General features: G+C 41.9%; 1 protein-coding gene across 2 annotated transcripts in view; it reads right to left on the reverse strand.

Moving 5' to 3' along the window:
- The window catches only part of BICDL1 (BICD family like cargo adaptor 1), a 57010-nt gene that overhangs the window by 16625 nt on the left and 22053 nt on the right, over window positions 1-18332 (reverse strand). For both annotated transcript variants that reach the window (XR_012716169.1, XM_075276388.1), the window contains exon 3: window positions 5128-5244. Coding sequence is in view for 1 of the 2 variants with exons in the window: in XM_075276388.1 (XP_075132489.1) it covers window positions 5128-5244 (117 nt within the window). In the remaining variant the exon portion in view is untranslated. The remainder of the gene's footprint in view (window positions 1-5127; window positions 5245-18332) is intronic.

Consider the following 18332-nt stretch of genomic DNA (forward strand, 5'->3'; position numbering starts at 1 on the left):
CACGCCCGGCGTTACTCCGTGTGAATGCTCCCTTACATGTTACTATATACTTATAACCAGAACATTTGTATATGTTTCCATCAACAGAGTTTTGTAAGGGCTTGAATTTCACAGGATGAGTTGCAGTTTTCATTAGCCTTATTTTTCCAGTACATATAATATTCTGACTTGTATGTTTTACACTGTACAATAAAAATGCTTAAAAAATATTTTAGTGTTGCTACATTTAAAGACCCATTTTTTACCATAATTTTTTTCCCTGGGGGTCCCAAGTGAAAAGTTTGCCATGGGGCGCTGCCATTCCTAGTTACGCCACTACTTCTCTTAAAGATGGCGCCGCACTGAGTGGCTGCCTCGATACAGAGCTCCAAGCTGAGAGTAACCTTTATCTTCCTTTTTCACTCTTTTTGTCTGTATCTTCAAGAATCGTAACACATGGAAAGGTACCCCTGAAAAAATTGCTAAAACATAACTTTTAATGATCCAAATAAAATTGTCGTCCCCCCCCCTTAAACATTTAGATAAAACAACAAACAACAATAGGAAGGGACTGTGTGTTCTCACAGACTCCCAACCCTATGTTTAAGACAGAATAACAAATGAGGAGAGGGTGGGAATGTCCCTAATTGCTTCTGTGTATTTGCCTGTGATGTCTCACTGGCGATATCTTAACACCAGAACTCAAACGAGACCCCCACTCCGTTTCCCCTCTGACACTCACTGTGGTATCTATGCGGTCCTAACCTGTATAGCAATGGTCGGTCAGGTATTTAGTGGTAATAGCAGGGATATATTAACAACCCCAATAAATATTTTATGGGTTGTATCCACCAATGTTCTATACCACCTATAGCCTACAAACCCCTACTGAGAGCTTTCTATTGTGCACCCCTCATTTGATGGGAGCTCACCAATACTGGGGAGAGGGCTATCGGGCTGCATATGTTAAGTGAAAACAGCCCCGGCATAAGTCACAGCCAAGGGCTTCACACTAGATACTATAGTCTATCCCTCTACGCGTTTCGTCTATGACTCCTCAGGAGAGTGATATATAAATTGTAATAGAGCGCCAAAATAATAAATTGCGGTTAAAACCACAAGAACTGCAGCCCTGATGGTGGGCTGCAGTATAGAAGCGAGTCCGACCATACTATTCTATACTGCAGCCCACCATCAGGGCTGCAGTTCTTGTGGTTTTAACCGCAATTTATTATTTTGGCGCTCTATTACAATTTATATATCACTCTCCTGAGGAGTCATAGACGAAACGCGTAGAGGGATAGACTATAGTATCTAGTGTGAAGCCCTTGGCTGTGACTTATGCCGGGGCTGTTTTCACTTAACATATGCAGCCCGATAGCCCTCTCCCCAGTATTGGTGAGCTCCCATCAAATGAGGGGTGCACAATAGAAAGCTCTCAGTAGGGGTTTGTAGGCTATAGGTGGTATAGAACATTGGTGGATACAACCCATAAAATATTTATTGGGGTTGTTAATATATCCCTGCTATTACCACTAAATACCTGACCGACCATTGCTATACAGGTTAGGACCGCATAGATACCACAGTGAGTGTCAGAGGGGAAACGGAGTGGGGGTCTCGTTTGAGTTCTGGTGTTAAGATATCGCCAGTGAGACATCACAGGCAAATACACAGAAGCAATTAGGGACATTCCCACCCTCTCCTCATTTGTTATTCTGTCTTAAACATAGGGTTGGGAGTCTGTGAGAACACACAGTCCCTTCCTATTGTTGTTTGTTGTTTTATCTAAATGTTTAAGGGGGGGGAACGACAATTTTATTTGGATCATTAAAAGTTATGTTTTAGCAATTTTTTCAGGGGTACCTTTCCATGTGTTACTAGCCAATCAGTTTGGTACTACCAACCCAGTGTGTGCATATCTTCAAGAATCCTCTAACCAAGCAAACTAGCACTACGAATTAGCAGCTATAAATCAAATGGAAGACCCTGTGTAGTATCTTTTCTCCTTTTGTTTCTATTGCTAAGCATGGACAAGACTCAAGACCTGAATCAGCTGGAGTTTTCCTGTTTGCACATGTGCCTGTTACCAGCCCCACAGCAGCTAAGGACAGCATGGACACCATGCGACATGGAGGAGAAACCTACATGGAAGTGTGGACTTCTTCTTTGAAGGAGATGATTTTTGGCGTCTATTGCTGATGTGTGAAGATGCTACAGCTGACTGGTATTTCTTTCTTTTACTGTGGACACGTGGGACTCTGCTACAGCCTGGGAACCTACCATCACCCACCTACCCCATAAGTTTATGGCAGCTTGGCAAGAGAGCAGCACCCTGTCTACCTGGATGGCTTCAGACTTCTTTGGGCAGTAGAACACAGTGGTAAGAAGAAAGGAGGAGGAGGGCTGTGATGAAGGACATTTGGGGCATTTTTTGTGGTTAATGGACAATAGCGCTGATGCAAGATACCGAACTATCAGCTGTGAGCATGAGATCTCACTACCTATCAAAGGAACTGCCACATGTTATCATGATAGCTGCATATGTCCCCCACCTCTGCAAAAAAAACAACCCTTTCTGCCTGTTATATCTACATGATGTGATATATGTCCTCCAACCACGGTCGGGCTGTATTATTAACATCACTCCACACAGAGAACTAAATGATCCTGCAGTGTGTCTGTGTTTCTTTCGTTTTTAGTTGCTATGATTCCTAGGATCTCTCTATCTGCCATGAGCTTGTATGTGTTTTTCTCTTGTTATATACTACTGTACCATCCATGAAACTGTATCACTGAAATTTCCCCATTGTGGGACTATTAAAGGATTATCTTATCTTATCTTACTTGGGTTCTTCAATATAGAAAATTATCTCATTTCTCATTGTGGAAGCAGTTGATAAGTGAACACAATCTTTTTTGCATCCATTGACCACTCTGCTTCATGGACATGTATTTACGACAGTAAACCTGCACCACAATGCCACAGTCAAGAGGACATCCCTGTGCAAAACACAGGATTGCAATAGATCTCAACAGCAGCTAGTTTTCAGATTTAAAGGGAATCTATCCTTAACCCTTGCAGTTGTTTTTTAATTAAACTGGTTTTCTTCATATGCAAATTAATCTTCAGGGATCACCGGAGGCAGCTGATGGCGCAGGGGTGCTCGGAGCACAGGGATAACGCCCTTGGTGCTCCCTGAACATTAATTCCGACATCACTGGACGGTAAGCAATGCCCCCTCTCACAGTACAGTGCAATAGACGTTACTGTGAGGAAGGACGTTCCTGACTGACTGTCAGAAACGCCCTTCTGACAATGAAGAGCTACGGTACCGGCACCGATAGCTCTTCACCAGGGGCACAGAATGGGAAAGCCGATTCAGCGCACTGTTGACTTTCTAGCGGTGTATTACACCGCTTGGCCCCAGGAGCTGAAAGGTCCTATTTAATTAGAAAAACAATATAGGCAATGATAGACTACCTTTAAATGCAGAATATCTGCTATCATAAAAATCCTATTGTCCTAATCATTTAAATTAGGGTTGGGCAACTAATCAAATTCACCTGGTTAATTGGCCATATCAAAAAAAGCATCAATTCTGATTTTCATCAGATTTGAGAAACTGATGGTAACCCATGCAGACTTTTTTCTCCAGCCACAAGCTACTGTATGATCACCAGTTTCTTCACTGCAGTCAATAGTTGGGCAGTGGTATGAGGAAGCTGACATAGAATATATCTAACTCTTTCTCCCAATTCCAGTTCAAACAATTTTTTTTTTCAGTTTTAAGCAAAAACAAGAAAATCAAGATAAAAAATTAGATTTTATTTTTAAGCATAAGTTCTCAGCTCTAATTTCCTAACTTCTTTAAGTCTGGATTCAGACATTCAGCTTCAATGTAGTTTTTTTTATTTATTTTTTAAGGAAGTAATGGATTAAATGGGGAGGGGTGAAGTAGGGGACTTCCTTGAAAAATAAACTCCCCTTTGGTGCAGCAAAAGTCAAAATGGCTTAAACTGGCTCGAGGAAAGACCTGGGGGCTCACTTACAGTTCAGGCACCCGATGTGCCTATCTCCAGTTTCTTCCTTCTCTGGAAGACAGCTGACAGTCTTCTGCCAGCGATGCCGGTTCAGAGCTGGCCGATATTCTCCCGTGCTCCTGCACTGACAAAGGACCTACAGCCTGAGCTTTGCCGCCACAAGCAGCCACATCCAGTTGTGTTACCAGCATCACCTTTTTTTTTTTTTCAACGTTTTTCACTGAAACTGCCAGCGTAGGTATAATTGACATGCTGCGATTTACAACAACGTGGCTGCTGTCTTTGAAATCGTAGCACTTATGCTGAGAATGTTTTTTTGTAATGTGTGGATGAGACTAACTAGCATCCCCTCCACTTTGCAGGCACTGTAAAACATCTCATTTTTGCAACGTGGAGCCCCAGTCTTACTGGTAAAATAAATAAAAAAAAAAACAATAAAAATGTATGCAGTTTTTCTATTTTTACTTCACCCAACCTGACCGCCACAATGTACCTTATTGATGGTAAAGTACAAATGTTTACAACAGCTGAGGGATAGCTGCCAGTTACACAGAGAATTTATTGGGAACTAACATTCCTAGGAATGGTTGATCCTGTTAACTGACCTGTGTAAATGTACAAATGATCATCTGCCTAACATCAAACGCTCATGTGCTGGTGATCGCACTGTTTATGTAATGTAAATGATGCTACACTGTTGGCAGCAGGTGCCCATGTTAACAGGGTATGGTGAAGCCAACAAACCTAAACTATATAGGGATGAACGATTTGTTTATCCCCATAGAGTACAGATTAAAAGCAACAATTCAGGGATCATTGCTGCTAGGTTGGCTTGTACAGGGGCCTTTAGAGTTAAATGTGCTACTATTCGCTAATAACAAACATTGCGATTCTGACAGTGTTGTTCTCTAGTTCTGTTTTAATGGTCCACTGAAGAAAAACATTCCAACTCTCTATGGAGAAACCAACAAACTCAATCAAGTTCCAGTTAGGCATTAACTCAGTGACTCCTCAAAATCAAGTCTCTTAGTAACCGGTGGGGTTTCTGTGAAGTCCAGCTCATAACACTGTCATATATTATAATAAGTTATATTAGAAGCTCACCTCTGATAGTAGACTTTCCAATCGCGAAATATGTTGGCTTGTAGACACACTCTTCTCACGGAATTCCTCTTGAAGGACAGTGACCTGTAGCGACAGCTGCTTCTCCATTTCTGTAGCCTAAACAGATGAACATGATGTTGATAAATAAGATGTACATAATAAAATAATAATCTGAAAGTGAAAAATAATCAAGCCAAGCTGATACAACGTCTCCAAAAAAGAAGAGGTTCCTTTTAGAGGAGTTTTACTGGCTTGGCTATTACTCCCAGACTATGCACTTAGGTTTCTTTTGAAAATCAGGTATTAATCTAAGGAGAACTACTTTCCAAAAGGTGACACTAGGAGAAAATTCCTCTTTCACCAATGGAGTCTTATTTGCATATTCCTTACCCAGAAATCTTAGCAGGGTATGAAAGATCTAATAAGTCCTTGTAGCAGTCTCTCCCTAATGAGATACATTACCCCTTCTGACTATATAATAGTATCACTATATAACCGTAAACACCACCAGCACATCCAGTAAATCTCTACATAGTTATGTATACCTCTATGTATACAGATGGAGACCTACAAATACATGACTTCTACAGAATGTGTTTTATCAGAAGACTCCCTCCAAAAACACAAAAAAACAAAACATGCTTTTGTCCAGATTGACAGTACATTATAGAAAACTCTGGGCTATATATTTTCTTTTCTATATATTTTCTGGGCTACTAAATGAGATTGCATTTCCATTGACGTACATTGGAGCACAGGTAACACTGGGTTATAAATACAACCTTGTATTTTTCCACTGCAGCCATGAGAAATAACAGAATGGACCTAATGGCAAATGATTGGAATACAAAGTAGCTGGGCAGTAAGGCTGTAGTATTACACATACAAGGGAAAACGTATTACAAATACACTAGTAACAGGTTACTATCAGTCATTTACGTAAGTTAAGGCGGGCATTGGAAAGAATATGTCTCACCGACATCCTATGAGACATCTACCAATCCCATTGTGTCACATGGTATAATGAAAGATACATGTTGTTAAAGTTTTGGCTGATATAGTAAATGATTGCTACTGTCTGAAGAGCTTGTTATCTCCCCATTTACACAGCCTGCTGCATATTTTGGTTCTGGAAGCCATTCCATTCCACAAAATGGCTTTAGGTGGGTGACTTTGCCTGGGCCTTCTCCAAGATAGACCTGTATAAAGAGGCATAACTTGAGGAGGCGTAGAGGATCGCACAAGAGCTCAGGGGCCTTAGGGGGCCCATAAGCACTGGTATCAGTATTAAGACTGCAGCTTCCATCTGGCCCATAATCCAAGGAAACTCACAGATTACTCTAACCATACTAAGGTTCATTAACTCCTTAGCACTATGGCTTCACTATCTGCTAATATCTGTTGCTCAGCTCCACCCTGTGCAGTGTGTCATCATCAGACATGCTCAGGGTGGAGCTGAACAGCAGTTAGCAGCAGCAGCAGATAGTGAAGCCCACTGATACAAAGTAATGGCTCCAAAGCCATTTTCTGCTCATTTGCATAGATATAAAAGGATGATTTTTACAATGGAGAAAAGGACCTAAATAAGAAATACATAATTGCAAACTGTGCTGACAGCCCAACTCGTTTATATTTCAATTTATTCTGACAGACTCTCATAATAATAATAATAATAATAATAATAATAATAATAATAAATTTTATTTCTATAGTGCCAACATATTCCGCAGCGCTGTACAATTTGTAGGGCTCAAATACAGACAGAAAGATACATTACAAAGAAAGTCGTTTCACACAATGTGACTGAGGGCCCTGCTCGCAAGAGCTTACAATCTATGAGGTAGAAGGGGTGACACAAGAGGTAGCAGGGGCGGTATTGCTTATGCAGAGGTCAGACACTTTTGTAATAGAGGTGACTGTCATTACAAAAAATATAAAAAATAAAACTTTATGAGCCGTCAACAGTCGTGTCCTGTGACATGTGGATGGAGCTTGGACAGATAAAGTTAGCATGAGATGACATCATATCATGTGGGGAAATGTGGGAGCGGGGACAGAGGAGGGTTAAGGGTTTACGTTAGGAATTGTGATAGGCTTGTCTGAAAAGATGTGTCTTTAGTTTGCGTTTGAAGCTGTAGAAATTGGGAGTTAATCTGATTGTCTGGGGTAGAGTATTCCAGAGAAGTGGTGCAGCTCGGGAGAAGTCTTGTATACGAGCGTGGGAGGTTCTGATAATAGAGGATGTAAGTGTTAGGTCATTGAGTGAGCGGAGAACACGGGTTGGGCAGTAGACAGAGATGAGGGAGGATATGTATGGAGGTGCGGCATTATGGAGAGCCTTGTGGATGAGAGTGATAACTTTACATTTTATTCTATATTGAATAGGCAGCCAATGTAACGACTGGCACAGACCAGAGGCATCGCTGTAGCGTCTAGCCTGATAGATGAGCCTGGACACTGCATTCAGAATAGATTGTAGAGGGGAGAGTTTAGTCAGCGGAAGACCGATTAATAAGGAGTTACAGTAGTCAAGGCGAGAATGAATCAGAGAGACAATAAGTGTCTTTAGTGTATCTCTGGTAAGGAAAGGGCGTATTCTGGAGATGTTTTTGAGGTGGAGGTGACACGTGCGAGTGATTCAATATGAGGGGTGAAGGAAAGGTCTGCGTCAAACATGACCCCGAGGCAGCGGGCCTGCTGCCTAGGAGTTATAGTAAGGCCTGAGACTACAATGGATATATCAGGGACAGATCTATTAGATGGTGGAAACAGTAGTAGTTCAGTCTTGGAGAGATTTAGTTTCAGATAGAGTGAGGACATGATATTAGAGACAGCAGAGAGACAGTCACTGGTGTTCTGTATGAGTGCAGGGGTGATGTCACGGGAAGATGTGTATAATTGGGTGTCATCAGCATAAAGATGGTACCTGAAGCCAAATCTGGCAATGGTTTGTCCAATGGGGGCTGTGTAGAGGGAAAAGAGGAGGGGGCCTAGGACCGAGCCCTGAGGAACCCCAACAGCAAGGGAAAGAGGGGAAGAAACAGAGCCCGCAAATGATACACTGAAGGTGCGGTCTGAGAGATAAGAGGAGAACCAGGAGAGCGCAGTGTCATTGAGGCCAACTGAGCGGAGCATAGTGAGGAGGAGTTGATGGTCAACAGTGTCAAAAGCTGCAGAGAGGTCCAGAAGAATAAGAAGAGAGAAGTCGCCATTGGATTTAGCCATTAGGAGATCATTGGAGACTTTTGTGAGAGCCGTTTCAGTAGAGTGCAGAGCGCGGAAGCCAGATTGTAAGGGGTCAAGCAGAGAGTTAGCAGAGAGATAGCGGATTAAACGAGAATAGACCAGGCGTTCCAAGAGTTTAGAGATGAAGGGGAGGTTAGAGACAGGTCGATAGTTAGCAGCACAGGATGGGTCCAGGGAGGGTTTTTTCAAAAGCGGGGTTATAACAGCATGCTTGAAGGAGGATGGGAAGATTCCAGAAGAGAGAGAGAGGTTAAATATTTTAGTAAGGTAAGTAGTGACAGCAGGCGACAGAGATTGGAGAAGGTGTGAGGGGAAGGGGTCACTGCTGCAGGTTGTAGGGCGAGATGAAGAAAGTAGTTGGGAGACTTCCTCTTCTGTAACAGGTTCAAAAGATGAGAATGGACAGTCTGAAGTGCGGTTGGTGAGGGGATCATTGCTATGGTAGGTGGTGGGATCAATGCCACCTGGGGCTTGGGCAGTAATTTCCTGACAGATCTTATCAATTTTAGCATGGAAATATGTGACCAGGTCATCAGCACTAAGGTCTGTGAATGGTGTCTGCACCTTGGGTGTGAGTAAGGAGTGAAAAGTTTCAAAAAGCCTTTTAGGGTTGCTGGAGAGAGAAGAGATGAGGGCAGTGAAATAGTCTTGTTTGGCGAGGTAAAGGGCAGAACTATATGTTTTAAGCATAAATTTGAAGTGGAGGAAATCTGCAGGTGAACGTGATTTTCTCCAGAGACGTTCAGCAGACCTAGAGCACCGCTGAAGAAATTGTGTCTGTGGCGTGTGCCAGGGTTGCTGCCTCCTATGTGGGACTTTACGAGTGGAGGGGGGAGCCACCACATCCAATGCATTTTTAAGGGTTTCATTATAGTGACTGGTGGCCAGATTGGGACAGGAAATTGAGGAGATGGGGGACAGAGAGGACTGTAGAGTATCTGAGAGGTGCTGGGTGTCGATAGCACGTAAGTTCCTATATGTGTGTTGGGTAGGTGTATCTTGTGAAGGGGAGAGGGCACTGATGGTGAGTGACAGAAGATTATGATCAGAGAGCGGCAGAGAAGAGTTAGTAAATTTAGAAACTGTGAGGAGTCGATGGAAGACAAGATCAATCGTGTTTCCACCTACATGTGTGGCAGAAGAACATTGTGAAAGACCAAGAGAAGTGGTTAATGAGAGAAACTGTGAGGCAGCTGGGGAGTGAGGGGTGTCAATAGGGATGTTAAAGTCACCCATGATGAGGGTAGGAATGTCATTGGATAAAAAGTGGGGAAGCCAAGAAGCAAAGTGGTCCAGGTGGACGGTAGATCACGGCTACACGTAAGGAGAGTGGGCGGAAAAGTCTGATAGCATGGACTTCAAATGAGGAGAATGTGAGTGAGGGTACCGGTGGAATGGCCTGAAAAATGCACTGTGGTGACAGAAGTAAGCCTACCCCACCACCCTGCCTGTTGTCAGGCCTAGAGGTATGTGAGAATTGTAGGCCACCATGAGACAGAGCAGCAGGGGAGGCCGTATCTGCCTGCTGGATCCAAGTTTCAGTAAGGGCGAGCAGGCTGAGGGATTTACTAAGGAATAAGTCATTGATATATTCTAATTTGTTATACACTGAGCGGGCGTTCCAGAGAGAACAGTTAAAAGAGACAGGGGAGAGATGAGGAGAAGGAACACGGTAAATATTGATGAGGTTTATAGGCCTTCTATGTGTGCAGGAAGAAGAATTAGTGAAGGAAGGAGGGCCGGGGTTAGGAGAGATGTCCCCAGCAGCGAGGAGGAGTAACATGGACAGAGACAGAAGGTGGTTCAGTGATTTATGTGAGCGCTTATATTTGGTATCATTGCTAAAAGAAGTAGAGGGGCGATTAAAGAGACTGAAAAGTGTGTGAGAGCTGTACATGGGAGAGGGAAGAAGAGAGGGACTGACATGGATGGAGTGTACTGGTGGTAGAGATGGAGGAGAGGTCTGCAGGAAGATAATGGCTAAGATAGTAAGAGACAGTGTAGCTATAGGATACCATGTGGTAAGACTTGTTGTTTTAGGTTGTAAGTTACCTGGTGTTCTGTCATGGTTAGCTTGTTCCGTGCCCTGTTTAAGTGCCATGTATAAGTGCACTTTGGTCAATCTGCACTTCGGTTAAGATGCAATTTGGTTAAGATGCATGCTGCAAATGAAATGCCCCCTGGACAACCCCTTTAAGCTACAGCAATGCAGGTGCAGACACAGTCTTCAGTCTTTGTAATGCAAAGGTTGAAAGCTATGGAAGACTTACAGCAACTAATGCAAGGGGTTGCTGCAGCAAAACCATACAATTTTAGGTGTTGTTTTACTGTGGCAGCTTTTACAGGTAAACAGTACAACAACATAAATTGTGCTACAAAGGAGTCCACTGAGGTTCAGTTGCTCAAGAGCCCACACAGGCCTGGAGTTGGCCTTGCAATATGCTGTTTCTAGCTACATATACAGGATGTTGCTGACTGATTGCACTGATTGATGTAACACTATCACTTTGTGTTTGCTGCTGAGTGATCAAACCTGCTTTGCTACAGAGGATGGCACTATGATTCTAACCAAATGGGTGAAACACCCAATTTTCTCTGTTCGTGGTGCTGTGGGCAGTGCCCATTTTGACCCATCTGTGGTACAGCCTTGGTGCACTGCGGTCTGAGGCCCTGTAGCCATGCCAGGTGGGGAAGTTCCTATATAAAATGGAAGCTTTCCGTGCATATGGATCTTCCATCCACATCTGTGTGGTGTGATTATTGTTTCTTACAAACCTAGCAAGAGGCACCTGTAGGAGCTGAGCACATACCCCTGTGAGAACTGGGTGATCACTAGGACCGCTTCAGTTATGTTGAGAGGTTCCAGGGCGTTCAGAGTCTCTGACTGCTGATGTTGATCTATGCTAACACTGACCGACCTGTGTTAACTACTTTCTGAGTAGGCATTAGTTGGTTGCTAGGTCCGCACAAAATTGGCAGCTTCAGCTACAATTTGTCTAATGGGTGTGACAAGCTTTATGCTTATTTCAATATAGATTTTCTTGCACTGTAGTTTTTGTCATTTAACCCCTTAGCGACCCTTGACGTAACTGTACGTCATGGGTCGCTTGGGGATGTATAGAGCGAGCTCACACGCTGAGCTCGCTCCATACACGGCAGATGCCGGCTGTATAATACAGCCAGGACCTGCCAATTACAGCAGCGGTCGGTGCCCGAGCCGATCACTGCTGTTAACCCTTTACACACTGCGGTCAAACGCGACCGCAGCGTGTAAACAGCGCAGGCGGCATGGGCGCCGCCATGTTTCCCCGATCGCCGCCCTCCTGAACGTCACATGAGGGCGGTGATCGGTTGCTATGACAGCCGGAAGCCTATTGAAGGCTTCCAGGCTTGTCTCTGCCCGAGATCTATTAGACGATGCCAGAGGCATCGTCTAATAGATGCCAGAGGCATCGTCTAATAGAAGTGCTGGGATTCTGCTATTCACTGCAGTACTGTAGTATTGCAGTGAATAGTATGAGCGATCAGACCCCCTAGGTTTCAAGGTACCTAAGGGGTCTGATCATAAATGTAACAGAAGAAAAAAAAAAGTTTTTAAAAGTATTAAAAAAATAAAAAAAATATAAAAGTTCAAATCACCCCCCTTTCCCTAGATTAGCTATAAAAGTAATTAAAGAACATTAAACATAAACATATTAGGTATCCCCGCGCTCCAAAATGCCCGAACTATTAGAATATTAAAACATTTATCCCGTACTGCGAATGGCGTAGCGGCAAAAAAAATAAAAACAGCCAAAAAGCGTTTTTTTCAACACTTTGCCTCCTATAAAAAATTGAATAAAAAGTGATCAAACCATCAGATCTTTCCCCAAATGGTATCAATAGAAACGTCATCTTGTCCCGCATAAAAAGACACCACAACCAGCTCCATACATGGAAATATGAAAAAGTTACAGGTGTTAGAACATGATGACACAAAATTTCTTTTCTATTTTGCAAAGTTTATCATTTTTTTAAAAGTATCAAAACATTTCAAATACTATATAAATTTGGTATCACCGCGTTCGTACTGACACGTAGAACACAGGTAACATGTCATTTGTACCAAACAGTGAACGCTGTAAAAATTAAACCCATAAGAAAATGGCGCAAATGCATTTTTTCTCCAATTGCACCTCATTCTGAATTTTTTTCCAGCTTCCCAGTACATTGCACAGCATATTGAATGATGCCATTACAAAGTACAATTTGTCCCGCAAACAATAAGCCATCATGTGACTCTGTGAACTGAAAAATGAAAAAGTTATGGCTCTTGAAATGTGAGGAGGGAAAAACGAAAATGCGAAACCAAAAAATGGCCTGGTCCTTAAGGGGTTAAAGCAAATACAGACTAGATATCTGTGTTGGTGAACCCATATCAAATCATATGCTATTAGATCCCCCTGATGTTGTCATAAAGAAGCCACAATCTCAGTACAGTCATGTAGATCGGATACAACTATCTGACAATCCACAGACTCAGGATAATACAAATAAAGCAGCCTCAGCTTTCACCTTGATATTCCATAGGGACATTGAAGGATATTACAGAAAGGATTATTGAAGTGCTTACTGGTCAGACCTTCAGTGCTTTTTAACACAATAAGATATGACATGATCAAATACCATGAAGGTCATTACATTAGAAAAACAAGCCTGATCAGATAAGAGCATCCTGTGATTATTTTCCTCTAACTGACCATATACAGTATCTACTGCAACTCCATCACATCTCAGTGCAAATATCTCAAGATATTTATTGACACAATGGACATCATAATTCATACTATATGCTGTAAATAATATGGGACTAGTACAGAACATCTAACAATGGTGCAGTAATGCCCTGCCAACAGGATGGTATATTAAGAATGTTGTATTAGCTCTATTAACCAATTTCATGGTTCCAACAGCCCATGGACATCAAGGACTGGACAACTATTGGAAAAAGACAACCCCTATCCAGTAAATTAATACATAGATATTGTCTTTATATATTTTGTTTACTTATATAGCGCCATCATATTCCATGGCGCTTTACAGAGATATTGTCAACCCTGTCCCATATAGTACTCACAACCCAAGTTCCCTATTAGTATGATTTTGGAGTGTGGAAGGAATTATTCGGCATGTTAAGGATATGTAAATGATAAAAAATATTGAAACAAAATATTCAAAACATCTCAATTTATTTATTATTGAGTATGACCACCACATGCAGAAATACTTGCAGTAACACACCCTGACATGGTATCAATGAGGATATTAAGTGTTGTATAATGTATTTACATTATGGTACGACTGAGGGCCGGAGGAAGCGTGGAAACACAAAACGGCAGTTGCCCTAACAATTTACGTCTATGGCATATTTTTGTTACGTGATGTTTGTCCTGCAATGACCTACTAATAAAGAACAAGAAGTTTTTTATAGAAACGTGAGTGCTGCTTCGCTATCGTCTATCTTATACGAATGAATATATCAGGCTGAACTTGTACCTTGGTGTACCCCAGTAATTCATAGATAGTAGGTATAATAAAACTGGATTGGAATCGATCACTTTTACTGAGTCCAGTATCTGAATTGCTTTTTCCAGTTTGATCACAAATAGGATAAGGACATTCATTTGCTGCCAATATGTAAAAACATTCTTGGAAATAATTTCTTCATTTCGGCTGGATCCTTCCCAGGCATCAGGCTTGTTGTGAAGCCGGATAATGATAGTGAGTCATTCTGCAATTTTTTTGCCAACTGTAATAATATTATAATCTCTAAACGTCGAGAAAAATCAATATCGTTGTGAGTAACTGAGTAAATTTGTGTACATCATCTCATGTGTTTATCTGTGCAATTCCTGTACCTCAGTTATTATAAACCAAGCTAAATGGCTCATAATATTCATGACTTTTTTGCAATATGTGATGCTCTTATGAAAACATGGTAACATTGTTGACTCTAAATTGATAAAAGAACTTTTTTTTAAGAATCAGCCTGAGGCCGGGGCCCCACGTTGCGAAACACTGCATTTTACATTATCTGCAAAATGCATGGGATTCTGGCTAATCCCATCCACACATTGCAGAAAAAAAATATGTAGCAGGAATGTTGCATTTTGTATATCATAGCATGTCGATTATGCCTTTCTGTGAAAAATGCTGCTTTTTACCATGGTCTTTTTCGCAGCGTTTTTTGGCTGCAGCTCGCTATGTGGAGCCTTAGCTTTAAAGGGAGTCTACCACTTCCCATAAACATATTCAACTGCTACCATTGTATTGTAGAGCACATTAGAGTGATAAACATCATACTTTGTTATGTACAGGGGGTGGACAAAAAAATGGAAACACTTGACTTTTTGGCATCATAATATTTGAACATGTTCAAATCAATCAAAACTTGACACATTTTAATTTTTTTGTTTTTTAATTCTGTTATTTGATATGTTTTTTGAAACGACCTTTTTTTTTTAACATACATTTAAGGAAATTGGTTATAACCTTCTAGAAATGGCAGACCTCTCAGACTTTCAAAGAGGCCAAATTGTTGGTGCAAGAATGGCAGGTGCTAGTGTAACAGAAAGTGCCCGAATGTTTGGCGTTTCAAGAGGTAATGTCTCAAAAGTAATGACTGCTTTTGAAAGAGAAAGGAAAACGTCCTCAGCCAAGCACAGGTCTGGTCGAAAGTCGAAGTTGTCTGAGAGAGACTGTCGGACTCTAAAGCGAATTGTTAGAGTGGATCGCAAGACCACAGCTCCTAAAATCACTGCAGAGCTCAATAGACGCGAACAGAACCCAGTTTCCACAAAAACTGTTCGAAGGGAGCTTCACAAATCTGGATTTCACGGAAGAGCTGCAATTAGAAAACCTCTGCTCTCAAAGATAAATGTTTCAAAGCGTTTAGAGTGGTGTAGAAACCACCAGAAATGGTCCTTCGAGCAGTGGCAAAATGGGATTTTCTCTGACGAATCGTTTACCCTTTTTCCGACCTCTGGCCGTGTTTACGTTTGGAGACGGCCAAAAGAATAATTTCATCCAGACTGCCTTCTCCCAACCGTCATACATGGCGGGGGTTCAGTGATGATCTGGAGTGCTATTTCTTGGAAATCTGCCGGGCCAATGAGTTCCTTTCATGGAAGAATTAACAGCCATCACTATTTAGGACTTTTGGCCGACCAAATTCATCCTATGCTTCAAGAACTGTTTCCAGTTTGCCATCTTTCAACATGATGATGCACCAATCCATAGAACAAGAATTGTTAAAGTATGGCACGAGGAACATCCTAATGAAGTTCAGCATCTCATCTGGCCACTACAATCACCAGACCTCAACATTATTGAGCATTTATGGTCGATTTTAGAGATTCAAATAAGAAGTCGATTTCCACCACCATCGTCTCTAAAAGAACTGGAGGGTGCTTTAACTGAAGAATGGGCTAAAATTCCTTTGGAAACAATTCACAATTTGTATGAATCAATACCTCGGAGAAATGAGACTATATTTGCCGCAAAAGGTGGACCAACACCATATTAAAAAATATTTTGATGATTTTCCAAGGTGTTTCCATTTTTTTTGTCCACCCCCTGTATGTCACTTTTGTAGATTTGGAGAAAAACAACTTTGAAGTTTTATGGAGATGAAGTAGTTGGTGCACTGAGGATGGGCCTTAAAGTTCCTGGAGCAATGCTCTTAGCACTCAGACCCCTACCATCCACTGTCTGCACCATCCCCTGTAGTGCTTCTCCTACTGTTATAATATCACCAATCAGCAGCAAGAGCAGTACTCGCAGTACTTCTTTTAAAAAAATTTTTTTTTCATTTATCAGACCATCTAGGGGTCTTGTACCCCAGGGACCCCGGTCACTAATGCAATGCAATACAATGCTAATGTATTGCAAAATGTATATGGCAGAAAAGCCTGGGAGTCTTCACTAGGCACTACGACTGTTATGCCAACGGAATGATGGCCCCGGATCTCACTCCGAGTGCAGGAGATCTCTGGCAAAATTGGAGCACCCTGGCGCCGCCAGCAAAATTGCGCTCCAGTCAGCTTTGACCGAGGTGCTGGGGGACAGTTAATGCCTGCGATCAGTACGGGCAATGATTGTGGTAATTAGTGCTGGGTCTCTGCAGTATAACCTAGCATAGACCCAGTGGCTATTGTGGCCTCTCAGCTCCTGAGAAATACTTGACATACGCCATACTATAACGGCAGATGTTGTTAAAGAGTTAACACTTCAAAGTTCTTTATCTCCAAAATTACAAAAGTGACATATATAAAAAAAAAAGTATATTGTGTATCACTATAATGTGCTCTATAATACGGTGGTAACTTGTACATATGTTTGGGGGAGATGACAGACTCCCTTTGACGGAAGTACTTTATTGTGTGTAGAACAGTGAACACAGTTCTATCATTTCTTTTTTAGAATGGCTGCTTGATTTTGGCAAAAACAATGTTTTTAATTCCTATGCAAATGAGCTAAGAGTGCATTGAGGGTTAGTTCTGGGGCGGCTGAGCATCAGGACAAGATCTTCCTTTTGCTCAGTATCTTTCCCAGTAACATTAAATGGGCTCTATCAGCATAATTTTGCTGTATGAGCCCCACATATGCATGCATAGCCTTTAAAAAGGCTATTCAGGCACCGGTAATCTTATTTTAAACCCCCCCCCCACTGTTTTAAAATAAAACTATAAAAACATATATGTAAATCATACCTTTGCATGCACAGGGGGCGGTCGTGCACGATCCGACGTCATCTTCGGTCCCGCCTTCCTCTTCTTTCTTCTTCTAGCGACGTCCTCCTGTCCTTCATCTTCTGTTCTTCCGGTGGGTTGCATTCAAATCCCGCGCCTGTGCCGGCGCCATTTTTGTTGTAGTTCTAAATATCCCTTAGAACTACGTGAGCATGCGCAGAATGCTCGCGAACCTCTTCACTCTGGAAGAACAGAAGATGAAGGTGGAGAAGAGCCAGGACAGGAGGACGTCGCTGGAAGAAGAAAGAAGAGGAAGGTGGGACCGAAGATGGCGTCGGATCGTGCACGAACGTCCCCTGTGCATCACATCCTTGGATAGCCTTTAAAACGGCTATTCCACACCTACCTTTAGTATATAAATTGCCTCAGTGGTTTCTGAATAAGTCTGTTTTTATTCATATGCTAATTAGACTGGTGCACGATGCATTATGCACCCTCTTTGCTATTGTTTCCTATGCACAGGCTGCTGCTGCTGCTGCCTCACCTTCCTATTTGCACACACACATAGGAGATAATAGCAGCGAGCAGTGCTGCTGGGAACTTCCTGCGCTGGCTGGAAGCTCATTAGCATATGAATAAAAACAGACTTATTCAGAAACCACTGAGGCAATCTACATACTAGAGGTAGGTGTGGAATAGCCTTTCTAAAGCCTATGCAAGGATGTGATTAGTTTAAAAAAATGATAGAGCTCCTTTAACATAATCGGAGCTTTACATTGCCTCCTTCATCTTGTTGTTATGTCGCCAGAACACTCCCCTATGTGCTCTTAGCTAATTTACATAGGAATAAAAAGCAGCTTTTTGTAAAAATGAAGCAGCCATTTTACAAATAAATTGCATCACTGTGGTCACAGCTCTGAGGTGTTGGTTTAATAATGTTTTTGGTGCTGACGGACTACCTTTAAGATTATAGCTCCAAGGCAATTATGGCCATGAGCAGAGATCACATATTCACTATGCTATATAGAAGCATAAGGAAACTGAATTAGTTTGTGTTACAACTTGCAGGTTGTTGCGACCACACTACTACAGATGCAAGAAATCCATATTCCTTCAATCCTATGATGTTGAACATTGAAAATGCGATCCTTGGCCATATGATGACTGTTGTGAACCAGATCACTAAATAGACTCAGCCTTTATGACATGTCAAATAGACATGTGATCAAA

The sequence above is a fragment of the Leptodactylus fuscus genome, chromosome 1 (assembly GCF_031893055.1).
Source record: "Leptodactylus fuscus isolate aLepFus1 chromosome 1, aLepFus1.hap2, whole genome shotgun sequence".
NCBI classification, from domain to species: Eukaryota; Metazoa; Chordata; class Amphibia; order Anura; family Leptodactylidae; genus Leptodactylus; species Leptodactylus fuscus.